This window comes from Balaenoptera musculus, chromosome 13 (genome assembly GCF_009873245.2).
Source record: "Balaenoptera musculus isolate JJ_BM4_2016_0621 chromosome 13, mBalMus1.pri.v3, whole genome shotgun sequence".
Lineage (NCBI taxonomy): Eukaryota > Metazoa > Chordata > Mammalia > Artiodactyla > Balaenopteridae > Balaenoptera > Balaenoptera musculus.
The window spans coordinates 30244850-30268770 of record NC_045797.1 but is presented as its reverse complement, the minus strand read 5'-3'; the positions used below and the strand labels follow the sequence as shown (position 1 = coordinate 30268770).

Here is a 23921-nt window from a genome sequence, read left to right as displayed (position 1 = left end):
CGAACCCGTGTCCCCTGCATTAGCAGGCAAACTCTCAACCACTGCGCCACCAGGGAAGCCCCTGTCACTATTTTTGCACTCCCTTCACTTTGGACCACCCCATCCCTGGTCTCCCCCATTTTTCCTTCTACCTAGTACCGTTTACCCATTCATCCCGTACCCAACAGTCCCGAACATAGTGATCACTCAGTAAAGTGTTTGTTGCACCCCCGGTCTGTCTCTGGCAGCGATTAGCTGTGTGCATTGTTTGAGCGAGAGCTACTGAAGGGACAGAAGGCACGACTGAAGAAATTAAAAGCTGGGGTGAGCCTCCTCTGGGGCCTTTGGTGTCTCCCTGAAGCAACGTGGGCTTCGGAGGGGCAGGGCGGGCTTGGGGGACCGAGAGGACCGGGTTGGCAGCTCTTGGAGGGAAGGGTGGCCCTGGGGTGTCAAGGGCGGCCGTGGGGTGTCAAGGGCCTGTGCAGCAGAGCGGGGTAGGTTGGGGGTGGACCTGGGCGGGGCTTGGAGGGGCGAGGCCAGCCAGGGGGCGGGGCGGGCAGAGAGCGCAGACTCAAATGCGGGCGGACAGCTGGGCTTTCCAGTTCGACCGCAGCGCTCCGAGAGTCGTGGAGCGCACCGCTGGACGGCTCGCCTGCTTGACCATGGGGCTGTGGCTGGGGTTGTTGCTGCTGTGCAGCTGGGGGTTCCCCGGGAGCGCCGAGCCACGGGCCCCGCCGGAGAATATCGGTAGGCGAGAAGGAGGCGGCGCGCGGCGGGGGCGGTGGGAGCGCGCCCCACGCCCGGCGGCCGCTGCCTGATGCGCCAGGCCGGGCACCCGCGACGCCCGCCGGGCCGCGCACAACGAGCTCCCTGCGCAAGTGGAGGTCTTCCCTGTTCGCGCCTCGGGACCGCTTTACGTGCCCCAGGGACCGCCCTTTCCCGGGCGTGGAGACTTGCCTACTTGAGCAATGGGCCGTGGAGGGGGGCGACCCGGGCTGGCGGGCGGGCGCCAGGCCTCCCTGCAGCTCCTGAGTCGGAGGCCTTGGGCTCCGGGGAGGCTGAGGCCCCTCCCGCGGCCTTCCCTTGCTGCACTTGTTGGGAGGTCGGTCTTCTGGCTGGTCCGGGAGCGACGGGCCAATTCCGCTCTGCAGATGAGAGGCGCACGCGGGCACAGCACACCAAGCAGCGCAGATAAGCTGACCACGCTGACCGCGTCTGTTTCCAGTGATGGGCTGGGGTGCCCTTCCCCCGTCCGCTTTGCTGAAGCCGGCCGGCTGGCACAGTCCCCTGGCTTGCACAAGTTCTCTGCCTAGGACGACTACACAGCCGAAACAGTCACTCTTTTAGTTTGAGTCGTTTTGGTGGTTTGCCCCCTGTTTATTTTGTTTTGCTTTGTTCTTTTATTCCCCTTTAAGCCGTGTTCTTTGGAATCATTATCCTGTTTACATTAACGAGACAACAAATCAAGGCAAAAATGGCGGCCACTTTATTTGAAATGCGTCCTGGAGAGGCCCCACCTCCTCTGTTCCTTTGCATTGGGCACAAAGAAGGGTGTGCGGCGGTCCACTTGGTCCTTCCGCAACGAACTGTGAGAATCTTGGGCCATCTGGCAAAAAAAAAAAAAAAAAAAAAGTGTAACTACCACTTTTGACTGGGGGCAGTGTCCAGATTCTTAGTTCTATCTTCACTGCAGCTGCCACTTGCCTCCCCCTCCCCAGGCTTCCCTAAATTGTTGATAACAGCCTTAAGCAACGTCTGTTGTTGATTTATGGCCTTTCAAAAACAAAGCAAACCTACAAAGCTGGTAAGAGGGAAAAAAACCTGTTCCTTTTTTTCCCCCCATAGCGATTATTGGAGCTGGCATTGGTGGCACTTCAGCAGCCTATTATCTGCGGCAGAAATTTGGGAACGATGTGAAGATTGACGTGTTTGAAAAGGAGAGGTGGGGGGGGCCGTCTGGCCACGGTGACTATGCAGGGGCAAGAATATGAGTCAGGAGGTTCTGTCATCCATCCTTTAAATCTGCACATGAAGCGTTTTGTCAAGGACCTGGGTATGTAATTTGGCCTTAGAGCTAAGCAGACTTCAGTATGCATGGATATTGTTATCAGATAGGGAACTGAAACTTTCCTGCCTTGTTAATCGTCTTTTACAGTGAAGCTGGTAAAACTGCTTTCCTCACTTTCCTGCTAGCAGTTGGTACTGCCTTAGGAGCTGCTCTGCTGTAATGGGACACTAGTTAACCTGTATCTTCAGTTATCTGGAATTACAGCCATGGGGCTCAGGGTGGGGATGGCTGCTGCTGTGGGTTCTCAAACCTCTGGGTTCGTGTTAAAGAATCAAAGAATGGTTTGAGTTAGCAGAAACCCTAGCGTGCTCATTTTGCAGCTGGGGAAATGAGGCCCAGAGACTTGAGGTGTTGTCTGGCTTAAGGTCACTCACACAGCTGTAGGTGCAAACATGTGCCTAGAACTTGGGACATCGGACTGCTTGCCTACCAGCAGAGGCACTGGACAGGTGTGGGGGAAGCGTGGCCGGCCTCTGCAGGCTCCTTCCTCAGGGAATGTTGTGTAATTTTGGCCTTCTTCCAGTTATCAGGAATATCCAGTTATGCAAAATAGGATTTGCACAGGGATGGGGCTGACTTCTTTTCCTTAGCTGCTTGCCACATCTCCGGTGGACGCCTCCTGGGCCTCTTTCCTCCATGAAGGCGAGTGTATGTCAGGAGCCATTTACGCTGCCAAGAGTCATGTCTGACATTTCTGTTTTTAAGTTGAATTCAGCTCATCCTCTTTTTTTCTTTTGACTTTTTAGTCTTTTTAGACTAACTATAGCCAGTCTCATTTTGATATATCTGCATGATCATCCAACCCATCTTTCAGGGAATCCGCTTTTGGAAAGTGTGGTGTCTAGTGTATCACCCACTGTTCTAAAGATAGAGCTCCTTTAACATGTCTCCTGAGAACTGGGGGAAGCCCGAATTCACTCACTTCAGAATGTCCCTGATAGCTTCAGATTACCTTCTCTCATTTGAGCAGTACAGAAACCACTGACTTAGCTACCTTTCTTTGTTTTTGCAGGTCTCTCTGCTGTTCAGAGCCCTAGTGGCCTAGTGGGGGTGTATAACGGAGAGACTCTGGTATATGAGGAGAACAGCTGGTTTATAATAAACATGATTAAACTAATTTGGCACTATGGATTTCAGTCCCTCCGAATGCACATGTGGGTAGAGGATATATTAGACAAGTTTATGAGGTAATTCTTTCTCTTCCGTTTAACCTAAGACTTTTTATTAGATGATCTGTAGGAATTATAGTTTCTCGGAACAGTTCTCTACCTAACCGCAGCCTGTTTTTAAGATCGTTAGGCAAAATGTTTTGTATACAATACGCAGACCATTTATCCACTTCGAAGCTGAAAGGGTAGTTTATTTTTGCTTCTGAAAACATATTTTGCAAATGCTTATTTAATGTTACCAGTCACTTTAAAATGCTCTACAAATATTAACTCCTTCAAGTCTCATGACAGCTCTCTGAGGTAAGTACTGTTATTAGCTTCTTTTCACAGGTGTGGAAGGTGGAGGCTTAGAGAGGTTTCAAGTGTGCAAGTCCACCCGCCTAGTAACTGGTGGAGCTGGAGTTCTCACCCAGGCAGTCTGGCTCCAGAGTCCTCCCTCTTAATCTTGAAACTGTTTTAGTGTTGTGTGTAGATGAATGAGCTGATGTGTACAAGAGCTTGTAGAAAGAATCAGAAAACTTAAATGAGCTTTATTTAACTGTGACATGATGTTTCAGTGAGCCAGCAGCCTGAAATATCAGTCCTGAGCCCCAAGAATTTAAATTAGGATATTAAATTCCCACACTGTCTTGTGAAGTGAGAATACAGGTGCCTCTTTTCCTTCTCTATGTTTTTCTGTATTTTCAAAAATTTCTTTATGTATGAATATGCATTGCTTTGGTAAGTAGGAAAAATACCATAAGATAACCAGTCTACCTTTGAAAGATACAACCTATTTTTTTTTTAAGGTCATTGGCATGTGCTAATTTTTATGCTGGTTTACAGTTTTAGATCCTGGAGAAATTCAGCTTGTAAATGCTAATAATGTTTCATTACTGTGACTGTGCCAACATAATAAAATAATTGTTAAAAAGGTAAAATTAGGGACTTCCCCTGGTGGTGCAGTGGATGAGAATCCCCTTGCCAATGCAGGGGACACAGGATCCATCCCTGGTCGGGGAAGATCCCACATGCTGTGGAGCAACTAAGCCCGTGCGCCACAACTGCTGAGCCTGCGCTCTAGAGCCCGCGAGCCACAACTACTGAGCCCGTGCGCCCTAGAGCCTGCACGCTACAACTACCAAAACCCACGTTCTCTAGGGCCTGCGTGCCACAACTGCTGAGCCTGCGTGCTGCAACTGCTGAAGCCCATGTGCCTAGAGCCCATGCTCCACAACAAGAGGAGCCATCGCAAGGAGAAGCCTGTGCACTGCAAAGAAGATTAGCCCCCACTCTCCACAACTAGAGAGAGCCTGTGTGCAGCAACGAAGACCCAATGCAGCCAAAAAAAATAAATAAAATTAAGTCTGTTAAAAAAAAAAAAAGGTAAAATTACATGTCATATGACCAAGTATTGCCCAGCACAAATGTAAGAGGTGAATAGGATAAATGTACTCTAGTTTCTGTAACTTATAGTAGTTAGGGATTTCTTTCTTTCTAAACATCGTTCTGAGGTCAATTTCTTAAGCTCCTTTCCAGCGGGTACGTTAAGTTCAGGTATAGTGCAGGTTGTTTTAAAGTAGTCATTCATTCGTTGTTCATTCACCAAATATTGAGTACTTATTATGTGCCAGGCAGTATTCTAGGTCTTAAAGATGTAGAACCCAGAACATGTCCCTGCCCTCAAAGAATACATATTCTAGTAGAGAGACAAGCAGTTTACTAGGAAAATATATAGAATTTGTGTAGAGACAGCCAGTCACTTTTTTTTTTTAAATTTTTTATTTTTTGGCTGCGTTGGGTCTTCATCGCTGCGTGTGGGCTTTCTTTAGTTGCAGTGAGCGGGGGCTACTCTTCCTTGTGGTGCATGGGTTTCTCATTGCGGTGGCTTCTCATTGCGGAGCACAGGTTCTAGGCACGTGGGCTTCAGTAGTTGCAGCATGCAGGTTCAGTAGTTGCGGCACGCGGGCCCTAGAGCGCAGGCTCAGTAGTTGCGGTGCATGGGTTTAGTTGTTCCGCAGCACGTGGGATCTTCCCGGGCCAGGGATCGAACCCTTGTCCCCTGCATTACAGCCAGTCACTTTTTTTTTTTTTTTTTCAGCCAGTCACTTTTTAAAGAAAGGTGGCATGTTGCTGCATCCTCAGCAGGAAAATCAAGTTCACATGGCCTCAGATACAGCCTTGCCTGTGTGTGTCAGTTTTCTTGACATGTAGAGAATTGCCCTTTGAGAAATTAAGAAATCACTTTTGAAGTGAATTCAGGGTATTATAGAACTGTGAAAAAGACCAGTGAGGGGGATACATGGATTATACTGTTTTTAAAAGTTTATTTTATTGAAGTATAGTTGATTTACAATGTGTTAATTTCTGCTGTACAGTGAAGTGATTCAGTTATACATATATATATACATTCTTTTTCATATTCTTTTCCGTTATGGTTTATCACAGGATATTGAATATAGTTCCCTGTAGATTATACTATTTTTGATTTTAGAAAACAATTCCCAAACTTTATGGAATTACTGCCACCCTCCAGTGTATCTTTGATACTTGATTATAGAGCTCTGACCTTTATGTTGTTTAAAGGGCCATCCATCATACATTTCTGTTTCTTTCAATAAATCAAGAACATGCAGATCTTATTTTGATAATTTTGTCATACCCTATGAGATAGTTGGAGAAAGGGCAGGTATTGAGCCAGCATGTGCCGGTTGCTAAAGTAGTGAAATACTGCTGGACTTGTGAAATAGCTACTACCTGCATGTTTTCTCTTCTCTGGGAGTCTCCTCCACTGCCCCAGCAGGGAGTCTTGACTCAGTTCCAGTGCTGTAGTCAGTCTACTTTCTGTTTAATGTTGTACCAGTTATTTAATATTTGTAATATCACCCATGTCACAAAAACCAGGATTGGGAGCCACAGAGGTTGCCAAAGAGGAATCTGGAACAGTGAAATCCCCAACATTTCAGTAAAGTAGTAGTTATTAATCCTGGCTGTACATTATATTCACATGGGGATCTTTTTTTTTTTTTTTGGCCATGTTGCGTGGCTTGCAGGATCTTAGTTCCCAACTAGGGATGCAACCTGGGACCCCGTCAGTGGAAGTGCGGAGTCCTAACCACTGGACCACCAGGGAATTCCCAACATGGAGATGTTTTAAAAATAAGAATGATGTGGGACTTCCCTGGTGGCACAGTGGTTAAGAATCTGCCTGCCAATGCAGGGGACACAGGTTCAGTCCCTGGTCCGGGAAGATTCCACATGCTGCGGAGCAACTAAGCCCCTGTGCCATGACTACTGAGCCTGTGCTCTAGAGCTTGCGAGCCACAACTACTGAGCCCGCGCGCCACAACTGCTGAAGCCCACACGCTCTAGGGCCCGTGTGCCACAACTACTGAGCCCGTGTGCTGCAACTACTGAAGCCTGTGCGCCTAGAGCCTGTGCTCCGCAACAAGAGAAGCCACCGCAATGAGAAGCCCGTGCACTGCCACAAAGAGTAGCACCCACTCGCCACAACTAGAGAAAGCCCTCGCATAGCAATGAAGACCCAACACAGCAGAAAATAAATTAAAAAAAAAAAAAGAATGCTGTGCTCTACTCCTAGAGAATTTTTATTTCATTGGTTTGGAGTAGGCATCTGGGCATTGGTGTGTTCACCTCAAGTGAATCTTGCCTATAATCAGGGTTGAGAACCACTAGGTTAAAATGTGTAATTGGAGAATATTCTTGAGTTTTTCTTTGAATGGTGTAAGAAACCTGAAGTCCTTGCTCAACATATTTTCTCCCTTTTTTGGATATATATGACAGATCCAGTTGGCTCCTTTTGAAAGTGGCTTGTGTGATCTTCTGTAGAAACTTTTGGGAGATTTGTTGACCAGCTTTGGGGAGGTACATTGTCATTTTTGTGCTTCTATTTCAGAGTGTGCATGGTGTGAGCAAAGGCCCATGTGATAGTAGTAAACCATGATACTTGAAAGAGGGTTCAAGCTTGTGGTAGGCAACACCCCACACCCCTGGGAGTATGCATTTTTCTTTGCTGTTGAAGGTACTTGGGTGGAGATCCTGCTGCCCATGATATCCACACTTGCCAAGTCAGTTTCCAGTTCTGAGCATTTATTTATGCAGTTTTTCTGGTTGGATGCCATTTTTAATTCCCAAATTCATGTCTTATCTCACCCCTTTCCTAATACTCTAGTCACCATTCATCTCTCTTTTCAAACATTTCTTAAGTATTATATGGTGCACACCACACACACACTTGTGTTGTTCTGTAGTATGCATATTAGCCAGAATGTCGTAGATATTCAGTCACATATTTGTTGAATTGAATCCTGTGGTCCACAAAATGGCTTCCTGTTGAGATATCTTGGCTTATAGGCTGGGTTCAAGCTCATTCTTGTCTCTAGCACTTAGTGCATTTCTGGGGACATGTTAGATCCTTAACACTTCTTGATCTGAGACTGATAGGACTCATAGTGAAAGGCTTTATAAACACCCCTTTTTTTTTTTCCTAAAAGGAAAAAAGTTACTCCTAACAAGTCATTTTTTATTCTTTTTGTTTTCTCATTTCCCAAATCCAGTCTGTCTTGAATCCTGTCAGTCTTTAAAATAAATTCAGAATTTCACCACTTCTCACCACCATCACTGCTACCACTTTGATCCAAACCACCATTATCTCTTGTCTGGCGGCATGTGGGATCTTAGTTCCCCAACCAGGGATCAAACCCGCATCCCCAGCATTGGAAGCACAGAGTGTTAATTGCTGGACCACCAGGGAGGTCCTGTCTGGATTATTGGAATAGCCTCCTGTGGTGGGCTGAATAATGCCTTCCTCCCTCTGCAAGATGTCTACATTCTAATCCCTGGAACCTGTGAATGTGTTATCTTACATGGTAAAAGGGAGTTTGTAGATAAGATTAAGTTAAGGATCTTGAAAAGGGGAGATAATTCTTAATTACTTAGCTGGGCCCAATGTAATCACAAGAGTTTTTATAAGAGGGAGGCAGGAGAATCAGAACGAGTATTAGATGTGTTGATGGAAGAAAGAAGTTGGAGTGATGCTTGGAGGGGCCATGAGCCAAGGTGGCTTATAGAAACTGAAAAAGGCAAGAAAATGATTTCTTCCCTCAGAGCTTCTAGAAGGAACCAGCCTTGCTGACACCTTGACTTTAGCCCAGTGAGATTGACTTTGGATTTCTAACCTGCAGAACCATAAGATAATAAATTTGTATTGTTTTAAGCCACTGAGTTTGTGATAATTTGTTACTGCAGAAATAGGAAACTAATACACCTCCCAACTCATCTCCTAGCTTTTGCCTTTGTGTCATCACAATCCGTTTTCAGCATAGCAGCCAAAGTAGTTTTCTAAAAATCTAAGAGTCATCACATTACTCCTCTGCTGAGAAACTTTCAGTGGCTATTTCATGCAGAGTTATAGCCAAAATCTGTACCATGGCTTGGAAGACCTGATAGGATGTAGATAATCCCATTCATCATTTTTTAATTTCCTGTTTGTTATGGACAGAGTTGTGTGTCCTCCCCACCCCCAAACTTATATGGTAAAGCCTTAACCTCCTGTACTTCAGAATATGACTGTATTTGCAGATAGGGTTTTAATGAAGTAATTAAGTTAAAATGAAACTGTTAGGCTGGGCCCTATCCAATTTGACTGTTGTCCTTATAAGAAGAGTAGATTAGAACACACAGAAGAGGCACCAGGGATGTGCACAGACAGAGGAAAGACCATGTGGGGACACAGCAAGAAGGTGGCCATCTGCAAGCCAAGGAGACAGGCCTCAGAAGAAACCAAACCTGCCAACACCGTGATCTTGGACTTGTAACCTCCAAATCTGTTGGAAATAAATTTCTGTTTAAGCCAGCCAGCCTGTGATACTTTGTAATGGCAGCCCTGGTGAACTAATCTACAGTTGATATTCTGCGTACTTGTTCACCCATTGTTGAAAGTGGGATATTGGAGTATCCGACTATTATTGTTGAATTGTCTGTCTCTCCCTTCAATTCTGTCAGTGTTGCTTCATGTATTTTGGAACTCTGTTGTTAGGTGCATATATGTTTATAATTGTTATGTCTTCCTGATGGAGTAACCCTTTTATCATTATAAAATGTCCTCCTTTGTCTCTAGTAACAATTTTTGTCTTAAGTCTATTTTCTCTGATATTAGTATAGCCACTCCTGCTCTCTTTTCATTACTGTTTGCATGGTATATCTTTTCCCATCTTTTTACTTTCAACCTATTTGTGTCTTTGAATCTAAAGTGTATTTCTTGTAGACAAGGTAAGTTGGATTATTATGATTATTTTTAAAATCCAGTCTGCCAATCTCTGTGTTGTGATTGGAGAGTATAGTCCATTTATGTTTAATTACTGTTGATATTAGCTTTTTATATGTCTTTTTTTTTTTGGCTGTACCACACAGCATGTGGGATCTTAGTTCCCCACCAGGGATTGAACCTGTGCCCCCTGCAATGGAAGGCAGAGTCTTAACCACTGGACTGCTGGGGAAGTCCCTCTATATGTCTCATATCATTTTTGTTCCTCTGTTTCTCCATTACTGCTGTCTCTTTTTTTTTAATCCATTTATCTTTTGATGGATATTTGGGTTGCTTCCACCCTTGGCTATTGTGAATAATGCTGCAGTAAATGTGGGTGTTCAGTTATCTCTTTGATCCTGTTTTCACTTTTTTTGGATATATACCTAGAAGTGAGATTGCTGTATCTTTTGGTAATTCTACTTTTAATTTTTTTTTTTAAAATTATTTATTTATTTATTTATTTATGGCTGTGTTGGGTATTCGTTTCTGTGCAAGGGCTTTCTCTAGTTGCGGCAAGCGGGGGCCACTCTTCATCGCGGTGCGTGGGCCTCTCATTATCGTGGCCTCTCTCGTTGCGGAGCACAGGCTCCAGACGCGCAGGCTCAGTAATTGTGGCTCACGGGCCTAGTTGCTCCGCGGCATGTGGGATCTTCCCAGACCAGGGCTCGAACCCATGTCCCCTGCATTGGCAGGCAGATTCTCAACCACTGCACCACCAGGGAAGCCCTACTTTTAATTTTTTGAGGAAACACCGTACTGTTTTCCATAGCAGCTGCACCATTTCACGTTCCCACCAACAATGCACAAGGGTTCTAATTTCTCTACACCCTTGCCAGCACTTGTTATTTTCTATTTTTTAGATAGCGGCCATCCTAATGGGTGTGAGATGATAATCTCTTTGTGGTTTTGATTTGCATTTCTCTAATGATTAGTGATGTTGAGCATCTTTTTTTTTTTTTAATTTATTTATTTATTTTTGGCTGTGTTGGGTCTTCATTGCGCGCGGGCTTTTCTGTAGTTGCGGCGAGCGGGGGCTACTCTTTGTTGCAGTGTGCGGGCTTCTCATCACGGTGGCTTCTCTTGTTGCGGAGCATGGGCTCTAGGCACGTGGGCTTCAGTAGTTGTGGCAGTCAGGCTCGATAGTTGTGGCTTGCAGGCTCTAGAGTACAGGCTCAGTAGTTGGTGGTGCATGGGCTCAGTTGCTTCGCGGTATGTGGGATCCTCCCGGACCAGGGCTCAAACTCGTGTCCCCTGCATTGGCAGGCGGATTCCTAACCACTCTGCCACCAGGGGAGTCCCTCTTGAGCATCTTTTCCTATGCTTGTTGGCCATTTGTATGTCTTCTTTGGAGAAATATCTATTTAAATTGTTTGCCCATTTTTTAATTGGATTTTTGTTGTTGCTGAGTTGTAAGAGTTCTTTATATATTCTAGATATTAAACCCTTATCAGATACATGGTTTGCAAATATTTTCTCCCATTTTGTAGGTTGCCTGTTCACTCTGTTGATTGTTTCTTTCACTGCACAGATGTTTTTAAGTTTGATGCAGTCCCATTTATCTCTTTTTGCTTTCGTTGCCATATCCAGGTGATCATTGCCAAATCCAGTGTCATGAAGCTTTCTCCCTATGTTTTCTTCCAGGAGTTCTATAGTTTCAGGTCTTATGTTTTTGTCTTTAATCCATTTTGAATTAATTTTTGTATATCATCTAAGGTAAGGGTCCAGTTTCATTTTTTTGCATGTGGATATCCAGTTTCCCAGGCCCATTTGTTGAAGATACTATTCTTTACCCCATTGTGTAGCCTGGGCACTTTTGATGAACATTTGATGATATACATGAGAGTTTATTTCTGGATTCTCTGTTTTGTTCCACTCACTGATCTGTATGTCTGTTTTTATGCTGGCACTAAACTGTTTTGATTACAGTAGATTTGTATTATGCTTTGAAATCAGGAAATGTGAAACCTCCAGCTTTGTTTTTCTTTCTCCATATTGTTTTGGCTATTTGGGATTTTTTGAAATTCCATGTGAATTTTAGGAATTTTTTCCAGTTCTGCAAAAAAAAAAAAAAATGTCACTGGGATTTTGATAGGGATTGCACTGAATGTGTAGATCACTTTAGGTAATATGGACATTTTAACAGTTTCAGGTCTTCCAATCCAAGAACACAGGATGTCTTTAATGTCTTTCAGCAATGTTTTGTAGTTTTCAGTGTACAAGTCTTTTTGTCTCCTTGGTTAAGTTTACTCCTAAATATTTTATTCTTTTTGATGGCTATTGTAATGGATTGTTTTCTTCATTTCCTTTACGTATTGTTCATTGTTAGCATATAGTGCCTTTAAAAAAAATTGAGATATAATTGACATATGACATTATGTAAGTTTAAGGTGTACAACGTGTTGATTTGATACATTTATAATATATATTACATTATGATTACCACCATAGCTAGTTAACACCTCTGTCATATCACATAATTATTATTTCTTTTATGTGGCAAGAACATTTAAGACCTAGTCTCTTAGAAACTTGGAAGTATATAAAATAGTATTGTTGGCTATCATCATTATGCCGTGCATTAGATCTCCAGAATTTATTCATCCTCTAGGTGCTGCCTTCTTTTGTTTTAGAGAGTGTACCATTTTAATTCTCTTGCTGTTTCTTTTAGTATACATATTTTTGTTATTGTGTTAGTAGTTTCCCTGGGGATTACAGTTACTATCTTAACTTAAAATAATGTTAATTGCTTAAAACAATGTTAATTGAATTAATACCAACTTAATTTCAATAGTACACAAAAACTTTACTCCAATATAGCTTTGTTACCTCACCATACTTTGTGCTATTGTCATACAAATTATGTCTTTATGTTCTATAAGCTTATTAGTTTTATAATTATTGCTTTATGCAGTTTTTAAAAAGTCAGATAAGGGAAAAGAATTTCAAGCATATACAGTAGTCCCTTGGTATGCATAGGGGATTGGGTGCAGGACCACCCCACAGATACCAAAATCTGCAGATGCTCAGATCTCTTACAGTTGGCCCTCTGTATCTGTGAGTTCTGCATTTGTGGAAATGGAGCCACAACTGTACATTTATTAGAAAAATTTGTGTATAAGTGGACCCATACAGTTCAAATCTGTGTTGTTTAAGGGTAAACTGTATATCTTTATACTGTCTTTTATATTTACCTATTTAATTACCTTTACCCATTCTTCATGTGGATTTGAGTTTCTGTCTGGTGCTATCTCAGCCTGAAGGGCAACTTTTAGTATTTCTTGTAGGGCAGGTTTGCTAGTGTTAAATTATCTGTTTTTGTTTACCTGGGATTATATTAATTTCTCTTTATTTTTGAAGGCTACTTTTGCTGGATATAGAACTCTTGGTTAATAGTCTTTTTTTTCCCCAGCATTTTCAATATGTCATCCCACTATCTTCTGGACGTCATGGCTTCTGAAGAGAAGTCAGCTCCTAATCTTACCAAGGATCGTTTTTGCTGGATGAGTTGCTTTTCTCTTGCTGCTTTCAAGATTTTCTTTTTATTTATCCACAGTTTAACCATTATGTGTTTAGGTGTAGATTTTTTTGAGTTTATCCTTTTTGGATTTGTTGAGCTTCCTGGATGTATAGATTAATGCCTTCCATCAAATTTGGGAAATTTTTGACCATTATTTCTTCATAAATTTTTTGTCCGTTTCTTTTTTCTCCTCTCCTTCTAGGATTCCCGTTATGTGTATCTTGGTATGCTTTTTGTTGTCTCACAGGCTCCGAGGCTCTGATCATTTTCTTAACTCTTGATTCTTTCTGTTCCTGATTGTATAATCTCAACTGACCTTATCTTTAAATTCACTGCTTCTTCTGCTGTTTCAAATCTGCTGTTGAGCCCCTCTAGGGACTTTTAATTTCAGACTATACTTTTCAACTCCAGAATTTTAAATTTTTTTCTATAATTGCTTTCTCTTTATTAACAGTCTATTTGTTCTAATCAACATTGTTTTCATACTTGCTCTAGTTCTTTAGATATGGATTCCTTTGAACATATTTATAATAGCTGATTTAAAGTCTTTGTCTATGGGACTTCCCTGGTGGTCCAGTGGTTAAGACTCTGTGCTTCCAATGCAGGGGTCGCGGGTTCAGTCCCTGGTTGGCGAACTAAGATCCCATGTGCCGTGTAGTGAGGCCAAAATAAATAAATAAATAAATAAATAAATAAAGTCTTTGTCTAGTAGGTCCAATGTCTGGGTTTTCTCAGGGAAAGTTTCTGTTGACTCCTTCCCCCCCGCCACCCCATGTATGGGCCGTACTTTCATGTTTCTCTGAGTATCTCGTGATTTTTGTTGAAAACTGGACATTTAAAATAATATTAAACGGCAGCTCTGGAAATCAGAATTTCCCTTACCCCAGGTTTGTTGTTTTTGTTGTTTGTTTGTTTAGTGACTTTCTGGGACTGATTCTGTGAAGTCTGTATTCTTTGCCATGTATGGCTATTCAAGTGTGTGTGTTGGGATATGTTTGCAATGCTCTGGAGGGTGGTTTACAACTCTACTTTAGCCTTTACTTCTGGCTTGCTGAAAGCCTCAAGGTCAGCCAGAGGTGACAGATTCGGGCCTTCTCAGGTCTTTCCTGGGCATGTGACAGCCTTGTACATGGGCATGAGCTTCTAGGTCCCCAGGAATGAACTGGGGTTTTTCATTCCCCAATATTTAAAAAAAAAATCTTTTGGTAAGCCTCTTATTAGCCCCAGTTGGTATCACAGCCTCAGGCAGCTGATGTTAAATTGCCACTGATGTTTTTGACAGATGCACTCAGGATGGGCTGTTTGTACAGAGCAAGCTCTGAATCAGGTCAAAAAAGACAAGCCCTAATCTAAAAAATACAACAAACTAGTGAAAATAACAAAAAGAAACAGACTCACAGATACAGAGAACAAACTAATGGTTACCAGTGGGGCGGGGGGGAATACAGGGGTGGGGGACTGGGAGGTACAAACTATTAGGTGTAAGATAGGCTACAGGATGTATTGTGCAACTTGGGGAATATAGCCAATATTTTGTAATAACTGTAAATGGAGTATATCCTTTAAAAATTGTATTTAGAAAAAGGAAAGGACAATCCCTGAGGATAGAGCTTTTGAGTGAGTTGCCAGATAGGGCAAAAGTGGCACTTCTCTGGGAATGGGAATTTTGGGATGCTCCAAGCCTGTTTTATCCCCTCCTGTGGCTGCCAGCTTGCTGGTTTCACAGGGATTGTAGTTGCAAGGCTGCTGATTTTGAAGGCTACCTTGTTGCTAGCAAGAGGGGAATGGGAATAGGGGAAGTTAAAATACCACAAGGCTCATTTGTTCTTACAGACATTCAGCCATTTTTCTTGAATAAATTCTCCTGGGATTTTATTTCCAGAGTTCTGAAAAAGTTGATGTTGACAGTATTTGTCAGTGTTCTCATTGCTTTTACGTAGGGGCAGATTTTCTAAGGTCCTTACTCAATTACTGTAGAAGTGCTTCATCCCACCTTCCCTACTTTTTTCTGTCTGTGCCTCTACCTGTTCTCCTGGATCTCCCTGCTTCAGCTGCAATACCAGGCATGCTGCTGTCATAAGGCCTTTGCACTGCTCTTACCTCTGTCTGAAATATTCCCCCCGACTCCCGTCCCTGCAAGGCTTGTATCCTCACCTCCTTCGGGTGTTTGCTGACAGATCACCTTCTCAGTGAGGCGTTCCTTGACTACTTATTTTTTTGTATCATCTTATTTAGAGTTGCAACCCTGTCAGCTCCAAGCATTTCCAATCTTACTTTTTAAAAAAAAAATTTTTATTTTTAATTTTGTTTATTTGTTTTTGGCTGCATCGGGTCTTCGTTGCTGCACGCGGGCTTTCTCTAGTTGAGGTGAGTGGGGGCTACTCTTCGTTGCGGTGCGTGGGCTTCTCATCGTGGTGGCTTCTCTTGTTGCGGAGCACGGGCTCTAGGCGCGCGGGCTTCAGTAGTTGTGGTACACTGGCTTAGTTGCTCCATGGCAGGTGGGATCTTCTCAGACCAGGGCTCGAACCTGTGTCCCATGCATTGGCAGGCGGATTCTTAACCACTGTGCCACCAGGGAAGCCCTCCAATCTTACTTTTGATTTACTTTTCTCCTTGATAATTATCATCCTCTAAACTGTCATATAATTTGCTTGCATTTCTTTATTTATTTTATTGCCTGTTTCCCCATCTAGAACAAAAGCTCCATTAGAGCAGGGACTTTTTTCTGTGTTAGTACTGACTTCTGCATCCTTAGCACCTAGAACAGTGTCTGACTCAAAGTTGATGCTCCATAAATAAATATTTGTTGAATGACTAAATGAATGAATGAGTGAATAAATGGGTAGGGGTTATACAAATGTAGTTTAAAAAGAAAAGAAGTTTGTGTAAGCAATCTGATTAGCAGAAACTATTAGTTACGTCTCACTTTTTAGTAAATAGGCATTCTTTTTTTATTAAATTTATTTACTTCATTTATTATTTATTTTTGGCCGTGTTGGGTCTTCGTTGCTATGCGCGGGCTTTCTCTAGTTGCGGTGAGTGGGGGCTACTCTTCGTTGTGGTGCACAGGCTTCTCCTTGCGGTGGCTTCTCTTGTTGCAGAGCACAGGCTCTAGGTGCGCGAGCTTCAGTAGTTGTGGCTCGCAGGCTCTAGAGCGCAGGCTCAGTAGTTGTGGCGCACGGGCTTAGTTGCTCCACGGCATGTGGGATCTTCCCGAACCAGGGCTGGAACCCGTGTCCCCTGCATTGGCAGGCGGATTCTTAACCGCTGCACCACCAGGGAAGCCCGTAAATAGGCATTCTAACGCAGGGGTCTCCAACCCCTGGGCCTCGGACCTGTTAGGAAGCGGGCCACACAGCAGGAGGTGAGCGGGGACGGGGGTGTGGGTGGGGGTGTGGGGGGAGTGGGCTGGGCAAGTGAGCGAAGCTTCATCTGCCGCTCCCTGTCGCTCGCATTACCTCCTGAACCATACCCCCCGCCCCGTCTGTGGAAAAATTGTCTTCCATGGCACTGGTCCCTGGTGCCGAAAAGGTTGGGGACCGCTGTAATGCAACTAGTATTGTAAAGCAGTTACAGTGCTCAGTGTTTATACAGTATATATTGTCTCATGTCACCCTCTATGAGGCCTTTACTTAGGAGGCTTGTTTGAGTGGGGTTGGGGCTCAGGTGGGAGGAGGCAGGGAATAATTTTTTTATAACATCATATTTAAGTTATTTAATTGGCTACTATTTTGTCATGCTGATCATTAGCAAAAGATTGCTCTTCATTGTATGAGGTATTCAGTGTGTTATTTTTCTGAAGAACTCAGTGTTTTCATCTTACTTTTTCCAACTTCCTAGGGACTACAAGCCAAACGGTATGGCTGGAAGGAATTATTTTAATTTCTCAGTTTTGGCACTGAGAATTTTTCCACAAAGATATATTCAGCATTTTGTATACTACACCGTTAGACAGTAGGTAATGTTGAAATGGATATGACATTATCTCTGCTCTTTAAAAAAATTACAGATTATTTTGAGAGAAGAAATTTGATGTAAAAACTCTTCTATGATCACTGGTAGAGATCTTTCCTTGGCATTTATTTCTTCCTTTCCTTCATACACTTATCTGTGCATATGCCTGAGTACCTGTTCCTAACTGTAAGTTCCTTGAGAGAAAGAAACCATGTCTTCCTCATTTTTGTATCACTTGGAACCTGAAAAAATATGTATTGAATTATTACATGAACTAATTTATGTGAACATTTTTTCAAGTCTCTAAAGTGCAGAGAAATGTCAGGTGATAGTTCCTAACAATTAAATAATTTGAAGTAGTATCTAAGTGCTGAGCATGAGTGCTAAGTTTTATGGGACTCTTGGAGGTGATGACATCACTGTGGACTGGGAAGTTGGGTAAGACTTTGCTAAGGGGGTGGGATTCAGGCTCTGAAGGAAAGTGTAGCTAGTTGTTCTATGATTAGGGATGGGAAGTGTATTCCAGATGGAGGGAAGAGGTAGTGCAGTGTTTGGGAGCAGTATCCAGAGCATGTTTAGAGAGCAGTGAATGAATGGGTCAGCTGTTTTCAAGTGGAAGATTGTGTGTGTGTGTGGTTGAAGGCAGAGGGGGATAGTGGTTCTTGAGTCTCCTACTTGCCATGTGACTTTTAGACAAGTTCTTTAACTTCTACTTGGTTTCTTTATCTGCAGCTGAGCAAAGGAGTTAGTTAGACTTGATGAGTTTGGCTCTAAAAATCCATGATTTTTTTTTTTAATGTCAGAACTTTAGTAAGTAACAGTAATACGCAAGATGTTTTTTGAGTAAGTGGATGGATGACAAAATAAGGGTATTTTAGGACATCTGGGAGATTCATAAATGTTTCAAAGAAGAGAAACCTAGAGGCAGGTAGATCAGTTATTCATTTTAGTAGTTTGAATATAAATCCTCATTTAAGATCAGGGAGATGAGAATGAAGTAACAGAAGAGATGTTAGAAAGATTGATAAGGTTGGTTTCCTTCTTAGGTGGGAGAAGCAGAGAGGAGAAGTGAAATGTTTAAATTTGAAACTAGATGAACTGAGGATGACATGTAGGATGTTGGGAGTAACTCGTTATTTTTGGTTGTGGGAGGAGAGAGGATCAAGTCTAGTGGAAAGGTAAAGTTTAACTTTAGACATGTCTAAGTGTGCTCAAGATAAGATGCATAAGACATACCTACTTCTTGAAAGGTGCTCCCAGTGACCATATTAATGCAGAAGAGTGTATATAAAGGACAGTGGACTTGCCCCAGAGGAGGCGGAGGGAGAGGGAGGCCAAGAACCTCTGGGATACCTGGGGCAGATGGTGACTGAGGTGCATCTCACAGGATAGGTAGGAACTCATCAGAAGGACACATGAAAGTCACTTTGAGTCTTAGAATGCTATTTTCCTTCTTTATGTGTACCCTTCCCCCTGTCTTGTTTGGTGTTTAATGGCCATTTCCTTTCTGTTCAAAAGGATCTACCGCTACCAATCTCATGACTATGCCTTCAGTAGCGTAGAAAAGTTACTACATTCCCTAGGAGGGGACGACTACCTTGGATTATTTAACCGATCACTTCTTGAAACCTTGCAGAAAGCAGGCTTTTCTGAGAAGTTCCTCGATGAAATTATTACTCCTGTCATGAGGATCAATTATGGCCAAACCATGAACATCAATGGCTTTGTAGGTAAGTCAGGGCTTGGAATAGTTACGAACATTAGTTTACAGAGTGGTTTACCTGATGCTATGATGGTTCCTTACTTTAGGTCATGATTTGGAGAAGACTACCTTTCTTTGTGAAACCTCAGACACAATAAAAATGTTGGCAAAATTGTGTATTGTAAATGTGCATTTCTATGGGAACAGAGTCTTTAGCTTTTATTAGTTGAATGCTTCTCATTTGGGGGAGATTTTGCTCCCAGGGCCATTTGGCAATGTCTAAAGACATTTGGAGCAGGGCTCAGCTAATTGGGAAGGGAGAGGGGGTAGAGGGCCTCTTACAGAGTCAGAATTAAAACACATTTTCTTCCTACCGCTGACAGGGGCAGTGTCAATGTCCTGTACTGATCCTGGCCTTTGGGCAGTAAAAGGTGGCAATAAACTTGTTTGCTCACGGCTCCTTCAGGCTTCCAAAAGCAATCTTATATCTGGCTCAGTAATGTCCATAGAGGAGAAAACAAGGACCAAGCAGACAGGTAAACTTGAACTTCTATTTTATTGTTCCCTAATTTTCCCTGCAGAAAATAATTGCTCAGGGAGAAAAACCTCTTTCTCCATCTCTCACTCAGTTCCAAATGATGGAATTTTAGTTTCCTGACCAGGGATCGAACCTGCGCCCCCTGCACTGGACGGCCAGGGAAGTCCCAAATGATGGAATTTTAAATTGGAGGTGTTGTATGTCATGTAGAAATATTCATAAATGTGCTCAAGTACAGCAGCATGACTCTTCGGATTTAAAAAACAATTTCATCCTCAAAAGTAAAAGTTTCATATTTTGTACTTATTGACAAGATTTTATTTCCATTCCAAGTAGAAAATTGGCCTCATTGTAATACAAATGCAAGGGATAATTATCTTAAGGGATAAAACTTGTTTAATTCCTTAGAATTATAGAGAAACTATTAAGAAGGTATAGAATTATTTTTAGAAGGTATAAAATATAGTATGTTAGAAACATTAAAAAAAATGTATGCTTCCTTATTTCCTCTAGGAAATCCCACAAAGGTGTATGAAGCGGTCTACCAAACTGGATCTGAGACCCATTCAGATTTCTATGACATCGTCCTGGTGGCCACTCCATTGAACCGAAAAATGTCCAATATAACTTTTCTCAACTTTGATCCTCCAATTGAGGAATTCCATCAATACTACGAACCTTTAGTGACAACTTTAATTAAGGGGCAGTTGAATTCAACTGTCTTTACCTCTAGAGCCTTAGATGAGTTTGATCTCGGTACAATCTTAACCACTGATAATCCAGATTTGTTCATTAACAGCATTGGGTTTGTGTCTTCTGTAGAAGAAAATAATAATCCTCAACCAAAAGCGGATAGGGCACACGTTTGGAAGATCTTTTCTGCAGGACCTCTTACTAAAGAACAAATTTTAAAGCTCTTTGTGTCCTATGATTATGCTGTGAAGCGGTCATGGCTTGCATACCCTCATTATACGCCTCCAGAGAAATGCCCTTCCATCATACTCCACGATCGACTTTATTACCTCAACGGCATGGAGGTTGCAGCAAGTGCCATGGAAATGAGTGCTGTTGCAGGCTACAATGCTGCTCTCCTCGCCTATCACCGCTGGAACGGGCACACACACATGATTGACCAGGAGGAGTTATATGAGAAACTTAAAACTGAACTATGAAATACCACTATTTCTTTTTTTCCCCTCCTGGTTCCAAATGGAATTATCACTGGCAAAAAAGAACACAGTCTGAGCAGAGATGATTTTGAATCAGATATTTTGCCGTTATCATTGTTTAACAAAAATAATCCCGGTGAATCATGAGAAATACAAGGTTCTAATTAAGCATGAAGGCATAACTATTGCATCTCCAAAATTTCTTTATTCTTTCTTTAATATCCATCAGCAGCGTTTCCCAAACTTCTCTGATCGTAAGAATCATCTGGAGTTTGTTAAACGTACAGATTCTCTAGCTCCTCTGGAGATTCTGATTTAATAGGTCTGGGGTGGGGCCCTGAACCAAACCTTAAAGCATTTTAAGCTGAGCACTTGAGGAAGACTTATCTTTTAGTTCGGGACTAGTTCATTTGTGCTTCGCAGCTGGATGTGATCTTCAGTCAGATACAACTACTATGGGAGCTGGTATCTTATGCCTGGCTTTAGTAATTTATATTTTTCAAAGTACATATGCCCATGCTTGAAGCCTTGACTTTCAGAATGTTCTTTTCATTGCTTCTGTCTCTATTTTATTGGGGGTGAAATTCAGAAGTCTTAGTTTAGTATAAATTTAAGATGTCATACAAAAATCTTAAGTAAAATGAAAAGTACAGGCTATTGATTTAAGAAATTGGCCTTCTATTATCAAACCCTCACCTGAGGAGCTTTTAAAAATAGTGATAGAGCTCCACAGCAGAGATTCTGATTTAGTTGATGGAGGATAGGACCTCAGCTTTTTGTAGCTTTTGAAAGTTCCTAACTTGCATCCTGGGTTGAGATTCACTGATGGTGGCGGTTTATGATGTTTCCCAAGGGTTTTTAGTGCCTTAAAAGTCCCAAGAAACCCAATCCATTATCAAAGCGGGTCCATGTTGCAAAGAATGATTTCTCTCAGTGAGAACTCTAGTAATCTTGATAGTAAGATGCATTGACAGTCTCACAGCAGAGGCGACTTAGATTACTCCAGAGCAGTTGGCACTAGAGTAGGATATTCAGCAAGACACCTTCCTTGATCAGATCCAGTGTATGTTCAAACTGTTAAATGCTTCTAAAGGTACTGTAGCATTTTGGTTGAGAAATTGCTTGCTGAAATCTTTTGGGGCCCTGGTTCTGAGCCTCAGCTGTACACTGGAATCACCTGTAGGAGTGCCTCCTGAATGATTCTAATATGTAGCCAAACTTGAGAACCAGTTCTCCATCTGTACAAAGATCATGAGTGACTGTCCTTTTAGTCACTGGAAGGACAGGACAAGTAAAAGCTTGTGAATTCTAAAAGTAACTGCAACCAAGTTACATGTATTGTTTAAAAAAAAAAAAGTCCTCCAGATTATAGCAAAAAAGAGAACGTTGATTCTTAAAACAATTTCTTCTCTATTACAATTGTGAATATTAATATGCTGATAAAACTGCCAAGATATATTTGATGTAGAGGCAGGAATTAAATTTATAGTTTGTCAAAGGGTCAGCTTTTTACTATTTTTATTCTTAAGTATGTTGACACATTCATATTTTTTCCTTTTGTGGTTTAATGAAGACAGTTATGTAGAGAGTGTAATACTATTATGTATATGCTAAAAGTGGGTGAATACTAATGAGGTAATTTAATTTCTATCACTTACAGACTTGTTTTGCGATTGGATATATTTTTACTTAGAACACCAATTTAAAAGGTTGCTGTTATATCAAACCCAACTCTGTTTTCCAACAAGGCATCTGAAGTTGTTTCCTCAAAGAGCAAAACAGGTTATCCGTATGTCAAGCATATTAGTATTAATGCAATTACAGTATTAAAAAAACTTTTTTTTTTTTAATTGGAAGAAAAATCCTATCAGGGCCCATTATCCCAGGAGGCCGCTCAAATCATCTTTTTACAGAAGAGACTGGTAAAAATTATGCAGGGGCTGAATGAAGGCCAAGTTCTGCTCCAGTGGTTCTCCAACTTGAGTGTGCATCGGAATCAACTGGAAGCCTTGTTAAAACATTGCTGAGCCTCACCCCCAGAATTTTGTTTCAGTAGGTCTGGAGTGGCATACGAAAGACTGCATTTCTGTTATGTTCCTAGGTGATGGTAATGGTCTAGGAACCACACTTAGAAAACCAGTTCAACAATTCATCTCTACGTGGCTGCAAAAAACACAAGCTTGTCGACATTCGTCAAGAATTAAAAAGAGGAGAATGGAAAAATAAAAATGTATTGGCCTTCGTTAGTTTGATCCCTCTCGCTATTCTTTTGCTGTAAACATTTCCTATAAATAGGAAATACCACTTTACATACACATAAGCCACCCATTTTATTATACTTTACAAGTACCTCACATACTGTGTGTACACCCCACTCTCCAGTTTTAAAGCGATTCATGATTTGTAGGCTTTTGACCAGATTACAAAAAGAAGCTTAAGCATTTGCTTGATAGGTTTCTTAAAGTTAGGTTTATGATACAACCATCTGTAAAATCTCTCTCATTTGAGTTTGTGAACCATAAAATTTATGAACTAGGTGAATATATCACGGGCAGCGTTATCACTATCTTCTACTCCACAAAGAACCACAATGCACTGGAATGTTTTTCTCTGGAATTGTATTTCTACTCCTGTATTCAAAAAAATTTCCCACGTATGTTCAAAATAAAACCATGATATCATGACTTCCTGTGTTTTACTTCTGTTGTACTATACGGTTGACCCTTCAACAATGTGGTGGGTAGGGACGCCGACCCCCGAGCAGCCAAAAATCTGCGTGTAACTTACAGTCAGCCCTCTGCACATGTGGTTCCTCCATCCAGTTCAGAATCCGTGGATTCAAACCATCATGGATGGTGTAGCACTGTAGTATTAGTAAATTATTTACTAATAATCCAAAATTATTTTGGAAAAAATCTGTATAGAAGTGGGCCTGCACAGTTCAAACCTGTGTTGTTTGAGCAAAACCGTACTTGGAATGTAAACGTATGTGAAAAAGTCAGAGTCCGTCAAAGTTATCACAAGAACTTTGAAAATTCCAGTTAATGTTTCAGAAGAAACCCACTCAGGCTTGCAGCTTCTTTATCTCTGTTCAGAGGTAAAAGATACAGAAAATGGGCATCCTTGCCAATGTTTCATATTTAGTTAAGACTCTTGTATTTTAATGCATTAAAAACCTCGGGGACTTCCAGTGGATGAGCATCACCTGCTAATGCAGGGGACACGGGTTCGATCCCTGGTCCGGGAAGATCTCACATGCCATAGAGCTAAGCCAGTGCGCCACAACTACTGAAGCCTGAGCGTCTAGAGCCTGTGCTCTGCAACGAGAGAAGCCACCACAATGAGAAGCCTGTGCACTGCAACAAAGAGTAGCCCCCACTCACTGCAACTAGAGAAAGCCTGCACGCAACTACGAAGACCCAGCATGGCCAAAAAACCCCCGCAAAAAACAGAAAAAACAAAAAACAACACCTGTGAACAAATCAGTCACAACTAGGAACAGGTCATGATAGAAAAAA

The 23921-nt window shown here is 42.0% G+C and overlaps 1 protein-coding gene across 1 annotated transcript; it reads left to right on the top strand.

Annotated features, from left to right (window-relative positions):
- The first annotated feature begins 555 nt into the window (after positions 1 to 555).
- On the top strand, positions 556 to 23087 carry PCYOX1 (prenylcysteine oxidase 1). The gene is given in 7 exon segments (XM_036872695.1): positions 556 to 726; positions 1825 to 1922; positions 1924 to 2032; positions 3060 to 3234; positions 18513 to 18724; positions 19080 to 19232; positions 19748 to 23087. Coding segments are annotated over 7 exon segments (1491 nt in total). The 5' UTR covers positions 556 to 641; the 3' UTR covers positions 20407 to 23087.
- Positions 23088 to 23921: the final 834 nt, after the last annotated feature.